This window comes from Oncorhynchus kisutch, linkage group LG23 (assembly GCF_002021735.2).
Source record: "Oncorhynchus kisutch isolate 150728-3 linkage group LG23, Okis_V2, whole genome shotgun sequence".
NCBI classification, from domain to species: Eukaryota; Metazoa; Chordata; class Actinopteri; order Salmoniformes; family Salmonidae; genus Oncorhynchus; species Oncorhynchus kisutch.
In genome coordinates this window covers 26,004,086-26,016,786 of record NC_034196.2, presented here as the reverse complement: position 1 = coordinate 26,016,786, position 12,701 = coordinate 26,004,086, and the positions used below count along the sequence as shown (strand labels likewise).

At 44.8% G+C, this 12,701-nt stretch overlaps 1 protein-coding gene across 5 annotated transcripts in view; it reads right to left on the bottom strand.

The window, feature by feature from the left end:
* Positions 1-378: 378 nt before the first annotated feature.
* Positions 379-12,701, bottom strand: part of mast4 (microtubule associated serine/threonine kinase family member 4) — a 173,450-nt gene continuing 161,127 nt past the window's right edge. For all 5 annotated transcript variants that reach the window (XM_031803041.1, XM_031803042.1, XM_031803043.1 and 2 more), the window contains 4 exons: positions 9,830-9,952; positions 8,924-9,060; positions 7,301-7,485; positions 379-7,125 (listed from right to left, as the gene is read on the bottom strand). In XM_031803041.1, coding sequence (XP_031658901.1) covers positions 3,245-7,125; positions 7,301-7,485; positions 8,924-9,060; positions 9,830-9,952 — 4,326 coding nt within the window. In that variant the 3' untranslated portion in view covers positions 379-3,244. The remainder of the gene's footprint in view (positions 7,126-7,300; positions 7,486-8,923; positions 9,061-9,829; positions 9,953-12,701) is intronic.

Here is a 12,701-nt window from a genome sequence, read left to right as displayed (position 1 = left end):
CAATTGCATCTGTCATGATTAAGGAAGAAATACAGAGGCTACAAACTGCTTTGTATTATTAGGATATAGTCAACTGCAGATGGTAACAGTTCAACTAACTTTCCAATAACCCTAGCCCGACCCTACACTTCACCTCCAAAGAAAGCGGTTGCAGATGATAGTTTCAGCATTTATAGATGATCTTAAGGGGACAGAGCAAAGTTTAGTTCACCAACTAACAATCAGGATAGTTCAATCACATGCCTTACAGCTGAACTTTCCAAAGTTAAATACAAGGCCAGGCATTTGCCATTTTAATGTAGCTCTTCATAATCTCTACATCACAAAGCATTGTTTTGGTGCATTTATGATAATTTCATTAAATCAATAAAAAGAAAATAGTTTTATCATGCTTTTTATTCTCAGTGTTATGCAACTTTAGAAGTATAAATATCTGTTTTAATATACAACAGCTATGACATCCATAGAGGTTTCCTTGGGCGAAATACCAAAACTCAAACAGTTTTATTGCACAGATCCTAAAAGACAAAACATAGTAAGCAAGTTCATCTAATGCTAGTTTCACACAAAGGAAAAAAAGAAAACAAGCAGGACCATGAGGGACCCGACGGATGTTGCAACCGACAGTCTAACAGCACAACTGGGTGGCTGGGTAGGTGAGAATCACAAACACTACTATCAAACCTATTTCCTGTGATGTAGTACACAGATTTGGCAAATCAATTACACAATATACAAAATATACATCCATGAAGAATTTGTAAACAAACATTGAATGTGCTTTTTTTAAAGGATTTAAATGTCAATCGTCAGAAACAAAAGGGCATGGAGACAAATATATGCTCCGTCATTCAAAGTGTTTTGGATTCATTTTTGTCTGTAACTAGAGCCTGTTTGAAATACAAGATGAGCTCCGTAAGACATTTTCATCCTACTCTCCCCCAACTACTACAACTAGGAGGGGAAATGTGTAATATTAAAGGTGAATCTCTCTTTTGCCCAAATGTTTGACAATACATTTACAATAACTAATGAGAATAGTAAAACTTCAGATTCGGCTTAACACATTAAAAAATCTCTACAATCAATCTTATTTGTCTACTAATGTGCCTTCTTGGGTACAGTATGCAATTTATGTAAATACATTATGTCCAGTTTACATAGTATTTTTTGTTTGCCTCCCTAAGATACAGTAGATTGTTTATTGTTATGACATATCCTACATTAGAGTTAATATTGTATCGCAGAATTATAAACCTACTTTGTTTGATATTTAGGGTATGCAATCAAAAGGCTGAACTACAGGACATCTCTATGTCAGCGTAAAAGAAGTCAACCTTTTTCTGATACACAAAGCTAGTATCATCATCTAAACATCAACTGTCTAGAATAATGACATTTACGTATATGAACTAAGATTTGTATATTAGTGCATTTTGATTTGACAAAATCCGTCCTTTCAAGCCTATTGTTAGCTAGACATTTAACTGGGCACAGTTTAATGTACCAGATCGGCCAGATGAATGTAGGCTACTGCATCACTTATGGAAAAAGAACAGTCTGGCGAAGAACGACAAACAATACAAGGCTAGAACACAACTTCAGTACTGTAACTGAAATCTAATCTCTTGCAACCCTGACATTCTCAATAAATTAGCTTGACGTTCACTTGAATTGAAGCCCTTTTTAAATTTACCATACCCGAAAATACATTTCACATTGTATGAATGTCTGTCCGTACAAACATAAACAGAACTGGAAAACAACACCCAATAGATGCAGACACCTCCTTAAAAATGGACTGAGAAATCTCTTCCATAGTGTGGCGAACATACTTAGAATTGTTGGTTTATTCTAACTCATTGGAGCTTGCATTCTACACATTGTCATAATAACATACATATATATTTTCTCCTGGGCTCAGCATCTCAATATTACACGGTCATTACAATTCTTCATACATCTTCACTACAAAATCACGATTGAACGCATTCTTGGGAACCACTTGCCCCTCTCACAGTTTTGTTTAATTTTCAACACTACATTTGAGGAAAAGCACATCTCCCCATGTAAGCTTGATTTCTCCTCAAGTAAAATTCTGAACATATCAGAATGTGTTAAAATGACTGTTAGAGAGAGGATGTATTTTGGATAGATATACATAGACATTACATTAGCTTATTCTAGACCACAGAATTATCAAGCGGAACACTATTCTGAAATGACATTTCATTGAGTATACAAACATGACATTGCAAAATATATATATATACAAAACAAACACATATTCACGTAAGCCCATGTATCCCAATGTTTACAGTTAGTTTAGTCATACTTATGTACACAATTGCATAAAAATCAAAGGTTTAGAAATGTAGAGATGTGAAAGGAATGTGAATTACACCATAACCTGCTAAGAACAGCAAGTTTTTTATTTATTTTTAAATTCTCCCTTAACTCTAAGGCCCCTTCCACTAAATATGATTCCAGAACCGTAAGATGATTCCATATTAAATAGTTCTAGGTGAGAAGCACAGGACATAGTGCAATCCTGCTGTGCACCGCTACCCAAAACAAACACACTTCACCTCTAGGTAATAAAAAAAAAAAAAGTGACAAAGTATCTAAACAATCTTTTGGTGATATTTGACTTCTGTATGACGCTTGCCAGTGAATGATCTGCATCACTGTCACACAACTAAAATGGTTCATTGGATGATGTGCCATGACTACTGTATTTTCACCTCACAAAGCTTTTTAAGTGAAATAGTTCAGTCTACACGCATCGAAAGCCTGCTACCTTCAATTTGAGGTGCTCTTAACCCAGAACTCTAAACCCAGAGTGCAATTCAAAACCTTGGAAAAGGCTACTCCTTACTGCCCACTGACATTTTGATTGCACATTGCACTCTGCTGTCGATTAAAAAATAAAACCTCCAAACAATCACAGGATACAAATTTGACACTTTTTTTTCTTCACACAGCAGAGGACCACAAATGAGCAGCAAATCATTGTCTACATTCAGTCCAAAAACATTACACATTTACAGTATCGCCCAAGCATACGCTTACGCCACTACATACACACACTCTCTCTCAGGATAACACACCTCTCTCACGCCATATAAACACTGAAGTAACAGCTTCCCCGGTTCTCAAAAAAATAAGGTATGATGACACTATGAATAACTAAAATGTCTGCCTTGTCTTATCTTGGACATACTGCAAAAGGGTGGCTGCTGTTTTATTTGTTTAATTCGGCATTTCCTTTGTTTGCGGGGCCGCGGGGCGACTCCTTGGTTTGCTTGTGTCGGGCCGAATCTTTGTCTGAACCCTCTTTCACCACGGTAGCCACTCTCAAAGTCTCTCTCTTGGTGTTTTTCTGTGTAGAGGCTGCCTCTTGACCAGACTCCCTTTTCTTCTTGTCAGCCTGTTCTTTTTGGCTGCAGGCTACCTGTTTATCAGAGTTAGTGACCCTGGATTCAGCTTTACTGTGTTTGGCCTGGGGGGTGCTGTAGCTGGTGGAGGTGGGTGTTGGCCCTGTGGTATCCATCCCACCCAGACACCTATGAGAGTCTGATCTAAGGCCCTCTGACCTGGGAGCCTCTACCCTCAGTCTCCTCTGATCCTCCCTGGAGGTCTGGACCACAGCCTCCTGTCCGGTGCTGCCGCTGGCCCTGCCTGAGAGAGCTCCACCGTTGGGTGGGTGTGCTTCTCTTCTCATGGCTAGGGCCAGCAGGACTGGTACAGGGGTAGACTGGGAGGGAGCGCTGGCTCCGGTCAGAGGCTCTTTTTGGGCCTGCTGTCGGGGTGCAGCAAGGACCGACGCTGGCTCTTTCATTACTGGGGTTGCAGTTGGGGCAAGAGATTTGTGAGGGGGGGATTTCTGTTTCGAGTCTATGATTTGTCTAACAACAGTTGAAGTAGTGATTTCCTTTTGTTTAGAGTTCATTGAGGTTGAGGCAGAGGTTTTGTGAGGGGGTGATTTTTGTTTTGAGTCCAGGTTATCTTTGATGACTTGGGCTGGGGTTGGGGCAAAGGTGTGGAGTTCTGGTTCTTTCTGTTTTGGGTCAGAGTGGTGTCTGACAACTGGGGTTGGGACAGGAGTTTGGCACGAAGATTTGTTTAGTTTGGAGTCTAAACTTTCTTTGACAATGTGGCTTTGAACCAAGGTTTTGAGTAGGGGTTCTTCCTGCTTTGAGTCTGGGATTTCTTTGAGCATTGAGACTGTAGTTTCTTGCTGTTTTGAATCCAGGCTTACTTTGACGACTGGGGTGGGAGTTTTCACTTCATACCTCTCCCTCTCTTCCTCAGATCTTGGCTTAGTTTTGGGATTGATGGTTGTTTGATTTGTTGAAGCAGGACTTGGTGGTGACTGTTTCACTATCAGCACAGGACTCGTCTCTTTGGTATTCACATCAGCAGTTTGCTTTTTAGAGACTCTGATTTCTGCCTCAAGAGCCCCTTTGACCCAAGTTTTTTCAGCAAGTCGGTGTGTTAAATTTGGCTTCTCTCGCTCTCCAGTCTTTGCAATGCTACCCTTTGTCTTTGGTGAAGTGGGACCTGGTCTAATTTGCTTTGCTACACTACTAATAGCTACCTGACTGCCAATGGGACAAGCATCTTCACATTGATCACACCTCTGTGTTGCTTCTGTTTTAGCAGTTGCAGTGTCCAAAATGCCTTTAGATAAGACACATTTTACATCCACTTTAGGACTTGCCTCTCTGACTTCGGCCATTTTCTCTCTTGCTGCGTTTGCAGCTTTGAGCTCCTCAACAGCAGACACACTGACCGGTTCACTGTCCTTGTTTAGTACTGGCCTGTTGCTTTGAACCTTGTCAGAGTTTTGGGTTTTCCCTGTGGCGTCCTGTCTTGGAGACATTTGACCACTTGTTTGGTTCATATCTCCAAGACTAGAGATTGGAGCAGGGATGGACGTTTGTGCTGTGGTCACTGTCGAGGGACTGCTGTATACCATCTGCTGCTTTGACAGGTATGAAGTCTGCTCTAAATTATATTGTACAACTGTAGTGATGCTACTTGTACTCTCAGCTGGTCTTTGTTTCTTATTGCTCTGCAGGTAACTGGGCCCTGACTGACAATCTGAACTTTGCTTCACTGGTACAGCTGCATGAGGGGCAGTTGCTTGAACCTCTACCTTTGAGGCAGGGAAGGATGCTGCAGTATTTTTGGGATTCTCCGTCTTTGGAACGACAACTGTATCTGATGTCTTGGAGATATCGGTGTTGTTTTGCTGTGCGGGGGCTGGGGTCTCTTGAGGTGGCTCCACCTCCTCCTCCTGGTCTTCGTTGCTGACCTCCCGTATGGAGGGCGTCTTCCCACAGTTGGAGAAGTGGGCACTGTGGCGGAATGCCCTATGATCGTGAGTTATCATACTGGACCTGCTCTCTTGTTTCCCCCCAAAGTCTGAAACCTCCGCCTTGGAGAGAGCCATTGGGGGTTCATGGTGACTAGGTCTGTCGTGTGGCTTCTCACCACTGCTACTGCATTTAAGCCCAGTGTTGGAAATACTAGCCTCCTCGTTGGTGGGAATTGGACTGCTAAGGGCCACAACAGCTCCAGGGCTTAGTATACTGGTGGGGGGGCTCTTCTGCTTGTCAGATGGTTTTAGTAGGGGAATCAACACCTGCCGCTCAACTGGGCTTTGCAGCCACATGGGCGTCCCTATCGAGTCCATATCACCGTCAGACATCTTAGAGAGGCAGATATCTGTTTTAGACACCCTTGGCCCGGAGAGCAGGCCAATGTCTAGGGTGCCCTCTAGGGGTTTGAGGGAGGAGACCAAACGCCCCTCCAGCTTGTACTCTGAGGAGGTCTTCCTGAGGGAGCCTTCACTGGAGGAGATGAGCTGGAGTTTCTCCACAGCACTTCCCTCTCCTCTCCCAGCAAAAATCTTGGGGTTCAGGCCCTCAGGGCTGGAGTGGACGCTACCCATGGTACCCTTGACGTGGTCTAGAGCCAGGGCCGAGTCCAGCTGAAGACTCTTGGACCGGGTGGAGCCAAAATGGAGGCTCTCATGAATGACGGGAGAGAGTCGGCACATGCAGTCTTCTCGCTCCTCGAATGACTGCCTCTTCCGGGCAAACTCCATGTTGGGGGCCTTGAAGTCAAGCCTGTCTGGCTTACCACCCTCCTTGCTCTGCCTGGACAGCTGCCACTCAGTCTTCTGGGGGCTCCAGTCAGGGTGGACGGAGCACAGTGGCGAGTCAGAGCTATTGCCCACTAGTGGTTCAGGGCTGCCTTCACTGGCCCGAGTGTTCAGCTTCTTGTACAGGACATCTTTTACAGTGGTGCTGGCAGCTTTGCCTTCCAGTGAGACTGTCTCTGAGCCTTGGCTTCTGCCCTGGCTTCTTCCTCCTTCAGCACCAGACATATCAGATTCCTGTAGTGCGTCCTGCTTCTGCAGGGACTCTCGCCTCTCTGACCAGTCCTGTCTTTTCATCACCACCTTGGCTTTCAGTTTCTCCTTGTCCAGCTCCTCCATAGACTCCTGGCGGCCCACCTTGCGTCCAACAGGCCTCTTGAGGCATCCCTGCTCTGCCGGCCGGACCCGGGTGATGGCCAGAGGCTCGCAAGACGTCTCCTCCACACTCTGCAGGGTGTGGTGGTCCCTGTCCCCAGGCATCAACTCTTCTCCCTGGGCCTCTTCCTGGGTCACCTCCAGGTTGTGCTTCCTGGAACACATGTGCTTCTTGTCGCCCGTGTAGGAGGGCGACAGCTTCTCCTCCGACTGCACCCGCTTAAGGAGCGGCGAACGGGGAGGCTCTGCGCTCTTGGGACGTGTCATGTGGCGGACAATGGTAGGGGGCGAGTGCATCTTGACTGGGAAGGCCTGGGTGGTCTTGGAGATCCCCATGGACCCATGGCTAAGTAAAGGAGAGGGTGAGCGCTGCGGGGAGGTGGGCTGGGGGGTCGGGGATGGGGTGCGGGCCAGAGGGGAGAGGGGAATGCTACCGACAGACTTGCGACGGCCCTGTCGGAGCCTCTGGCCAGTCAGTTTGGGGCCCAGGCCGTGGAGGGTGCTGGGACGGATGTGGCCGGAGCCTGCGGGGGAGTTTGGAGCGCTGGAGCTGGGAGAGCTACTCTGAGAGGAGTTGCCACCTGGAAACACAGAGGGAAGGACATTCTTCAACTATAATATTTCATAGTTTTAAATATTGTAAATTCATCCTAATTTAACAAACATTGATTGTTTTACTGAGACACACCACATGTATTTTATTGATTAAAATCTATTTTATTCCATAAAATGTAAATGAAAGACGGTCACTCTCACCTGACTGATTGAAGTCAGGGGTGGGTCGGAAAGCTGCAGTGGGGGAGCGGGGAGACATGCTGTGAGTAGGGGAACCTGGGAGACTCTCCCCAGAGGACAGGGAGCGGTTGAAGGAGGAGAAACTACGGCTGGTGTGGAGCAGAGGGGAGGGCTGCATGGCGAAACGCCTGAAAACAGATCGCCGCCTGTGGGGAAAGAGGAGAGAAGACACGGTCAGTCTATCACTATGAGGCCCAGGCACTCCCTACATTAGATTTGTGGTCTTGACTCTAGATAGTCTAATCTAAGAATTATACTTCAAATGGTGTTATTACTATATATGCGTTCTGGCAAATAGCGCAAAGAGAGAAGACACTGAATCAGTCCACCACTATAGGGCCAAGCAAGAATGTTCCATAGAAAATGCCATTTTTGTAGGTAGAAAATAGATGTGTAGTGTTGTGACATCTATGATCATTGTTCTTCAAAAATGGTGGTAAACAATGTACATACTATTCCTGAGTAATCAATTCAGTGAAAGAAAAAGGACAGCCAGAGGAAGATCTTTGAAATTAAAAACTTAAGACTGACACGTGACGAGGGTTGACATTGTCAAGAAGTGACAGAGTTTTAGCACCGTTGCAAGGAGCCACAGCTACACCCTGTGGTTATACTGTATATGACATAATCTGGACATGTAAACTGTTCAAATTTACTAGCGACCTCTACAGCGCAGACTTAGAGGTTTAGTTCATTTGTATTTATTATGGAGCCCCATTAACTGCTGGGGTCCTGCAAAATTAAGGCAGTTTATACAATAAAAAAAAACATTACAATATATTCACAGATTTCACAACACAGTGTGTGCCCTCAGGCGCCTAATCCACCACTACCACATATCTACAGTACTAAATCCATGTGTGTGTGTGTATAGTGCGTGTGTTATCGTGTGTATAGTGCGTATGTTATCATGTGTGTGTGTGTGTGTGTGTGTGTGTGTGTGTGTGTGTGTGTGTGTGTGTGTGTATGCATGTGTCTGTGCTTACGGTTGTGTTGCTTCACAGTCCCCGCTGTTCCATAAGGTGTTTTTTTATTCAGTATTTTAAAATCTAATTCTACTGTTTGCATCAGTTACTTGATGTGGAATAGAGTTCCATGTAGTCATGGCTCTATGTAGTACTGTGCACCTCCCATAATCTGTTCTGGACTTGGGTACTGTGAAGAGACCTCGTGGCATCTCTTGTGTGGTATGCATGGGTGTCCGAGCTGTGTGCCAGTAGTTTAGACAGACAGCTTGGTGCATTCAACATGTTAATACCTCTCATAAATACAGGTAGTGATGAAGTAAATCTCTCCTCCACTTTGAGGCAGGAGAGATTGACATGCATATTATTATTAGCTCTCTGTGTATATCCAAGGGCCAGCAGTTATGCCCTGTTCTGAGCCAATTGCAATTTTCATAAGTCCTTTTTTGTGGCACCTGACCACACGACTGAATAGTAGTCAAGGTGCGACAAGACACAACTAGGGCCTGTAGGACGTGCCTTGTTGATAGTGTTGTTAACTATTAGATATAGTTCATATCTAATAACAAAATGGTTTCTCGTATAGGAAATAACACTAAACCAAACACAAATGTCTTGCCTTTCTTGCGTCTTCTCCTTCTTGGGCTTCTTGGTGCGTCGGACCATCTTGCTCCTGTAGCTGTTCCTCCTGGCAGGCCCTGTTTTGATGAAGGTGTTCTCAAACGCAGTGGTGGAGATGGCTACCCTACTGCCACTCTGGAGGAAGCAAATACAGAGATCCATAAGATAAACTGACCCAAAATGAATTAGCTCCATTGTAAGAGTATGAAGTTACAAACAGAGTTAAAAAAGTGGGCTCGACTGTAAATTAAATTACCACTAGATAAACAGTCTATTATAAACTGGGTGGTTCGAGCCCTGAATGCTGATTGGCTGACAGCCGTGGTATATCAGACTGTATACCACAGGTACGACAACACCTTTATTTTAACTGCTCTAATTACGTTGGTAACTAGTTTATAATAGTAACAAGGCACCTCGGGGGTTTGTGATATATGGCCAATATACCATACACACATACATATACATATATATATAGTGTCATCAGCGAACTTAACTATATATATATATATATATATATATATATATATATATATATATATATATATATATATATATATATATATATATATATATATATATATATATATATATATATATATATATATATATATATATATATATATATATATATATATATATATATATATATATATATATATATATATATATATATATATATACACAGCATTGTGCCTAAGAACAGCCCTTAGCCGTGGTATATTGGCCATATACCACACCCCCTCTGGACTTATTGCTTAACTGTATGAGCTCCATAATGAGAGTATCAAGTTACAAACTCCAGATACCTTACGCGATTACGTCATAACCTTTTGTGGATGTAATGGTGGACAATTGTTACTAGCAGTTATCTGATGAAACTTTATATCTAATGTTCTCTGACCTTGAGCAGCAGTTCCACCACCTCAGTGTGGACCAGGCCGTGGACCGTCTCTCCATTCACATGAGTGATGAGGTCACCAGCTTTCAGACCTGCCTTGTGGGCCGGACCCGGGTCCTCCACACTCTGAACAACACACAGAAACACACTGTTAGCTACTGTATCTATTAATCACTCCGTAATGAAACATTGCAGTACAATAACAAAAACATTGTTTTCCCATGGTGCAGGTTTAATTGAATCCAGCCACTCAACATATTATTCGATAACTATTAACACAGATGAAAGTGACAACTTGTTGTACCAACAGAAATGTACTATTTTACCAGTGCTTCATTAGATATTTGACTGTGCTTGTTTGAACATGATCAAACACGAGGCTGTGAAAAGTCAGATTCCCAGTGCCACCCAGAAGCTCCTCGACCCATTTCAGTTTGACTATCAGCCCAGCAGAGGAGTTGATGATGCCATTCTTACTCAACATGGTCAATAGACATCTAGAAGGTGCCAAAAATTCCATGTCAGGTTTTGTGGCTGTTGGACTTCCTGAGCCAGAAGTCACAGCGGATCAAAGTAGGTCTCCCACCTGTCGGACATACGCACCACCAACAAAGGCTCTCCTCAGGGATGTGTTTAGTCCCCACTCCTGTACACTAATAGTTGTACTAGATCCCATCCTGACAGAGACCTCGTTAAGTTCGCTGATGACACTGCCTTGATCAGCCTGTTGCATGATGACGAGGAACATCATGGCCTGGTCCTAAATGACTTTGTAGAGTGTGTGTTGAATCACACTTGGTCCTCAATACCATTAAGTCCAAAGAGATGTGCATAGACTTCAGGAAGCGTACAACACCTACCTCAGCAACAAATATCTGAGTGTCCTCTTGGACAACAAGCTTCAGTGCCATTAAATGTACAGACCTGAGACTGTACTTACTCAAAGAACTGGGATCTTTTAAGGTTGACTGTACTAAACAGACAAATCTTTCATTTGTAAAACATTATTTTAACTTTTTGTATTGTTTGTTGGTTTGGGAATGCCACTGTCAGCCAGATAAATATGCTCAGGGATTATCACCACAGAAAGCAAAGTACTTGCTTTGCTTTCTGTGGTGAAACAGACAGGCCTGGATGGTCAGACAGGCCTGGATGGTCAGACAGGCCTGGATGGTCAGACAGGCCTGGATGGTCAGACAGGCCTGGATGGTCAGACAGGCCTGGATGGTCAGACAGGCCTGGATCAGATCTTTAAGGTCAGGACCCTCAGCAAGTATATGGGGGGCTGGTGAATCATCTGGGGGACACTGGAATATGTGTATGGGGGGCTGGTGAACTGTCATTTTAGACCCAAGCCGCCCCCAGTACCCAGACTTTGAACTACTCCCCTCTGGGTGCAGGTATAGGGCACCCCCCGGCAAGAAAAACAGAACTAGACAATAATTTGTGCCAGGTGTGATATCCCTCTGAAACAGCTCGGGCTAATGTTCCTATCGACCCAGTAAGGCCAGCAGGCTAATGTTCCTATCGACCCAGTAAGGCCAGCAGGCTAATGTTCCTATCGACCCAGTAAGGCCAGCAGGCTAATGTTCCTATCCACCCAGTAAGGCCAGCAGGCTAATGTTCCTATCCACCCAGTAAGGCCAGCAGGCTAATGTTCCTATCCACCCAGTAAGGCCAGCAGGCTAATGTTCCTATCCACCCAGTAAGGCCAGCAGGCTAATGTTCCTATCGACCCAGTAAGGCCAGCAGGCTAATGTTCCTATCCACCCAGTAAGGCCAGCAGGCTAATGTTCCTATCCACCCAGTAAGGCCAGCAGGCTAATGTTCCTATCCACCCAGTAAGGCCAGCAGGCTAATGTTCCTATCCACCCAGTAAGGCCAGCAGGCTAATGTTCCTATCCACCCAGTAAGTCCAGCAGGCTAATGTTCCTATCCACCCAGTAAGTCCAGCAGGCTAATGTTCCTATCCACCCAGTAAGTCCAGCAGGCTAATGTTCCTATCCACCCAGTAAGGCCAGCAGGCTAATGTTCCTATAGACTCAGTAAGACCAGCAGGCTAATGTTCCTATCCACCCAGTAAGTCCAGCAGGCTAATGTTCCTATCCACCCAGTAAGTCCAGCAGGCTAATGTTCCTATCCACCCAGTAAGTCCAGCAGGCTAATGTTCCTATCCACCCAGTAAGTCCAGCAGGCTAATGTTCCTATCCACCCAGTAAGTCCAGCAGGCTAATGTTCCTATCCACCCAGTAAGTCCAGCAGGCTAATGTTCCTATCCACCCAGTAAGTCCAGCAGGCGAATGTTCCTATCCACCCAGTAAGTCCAGCAGGCTAATGTTCCTATCCACCCAGTAAGTCCAGCAGGCTAATGTTCCTATCCACCCAGTAAGTCCAGCAGGCTAATGTTCCTATCCACCCAGTAAGTCCAGCAGGCTAATGTTCCTATCCACCCAGTAAGTCCAGCAGGCTAATGTTCCTATCCACCCAGTAAGTCCAGCAGGCTAATGTTCCTATCCACCCAGTAAGGCCAGCAGGCTAATGTTCCTATCCACCCAGTAAGGCCAGCAGGCTAATGTTCCTATCCACCCAGTAAGGCCAGCAGGCTAATGTTCCTATCCACCCAGTAAGGCCAGCAGGCTAATGTTCCTATCTACCCAGTAAGGCCAGCAGGCTAATGTTCCTATCCACCCAGTAAGGCCAGCAGGCTAATGTTCCTATCCACCCAGTAAGGCCAGCAGGCTAATGTTCCTATCCACCCAGTAAGGCCAGCAGGCTAATGTTCCTATCCACCCAGTAAGGCCAGCAGGCTAATGTTCCTATCCACCCAGTAAGTCCAGCAGGCTAATGTTCCTATCCACCCAGTAAGTCCAGCAGG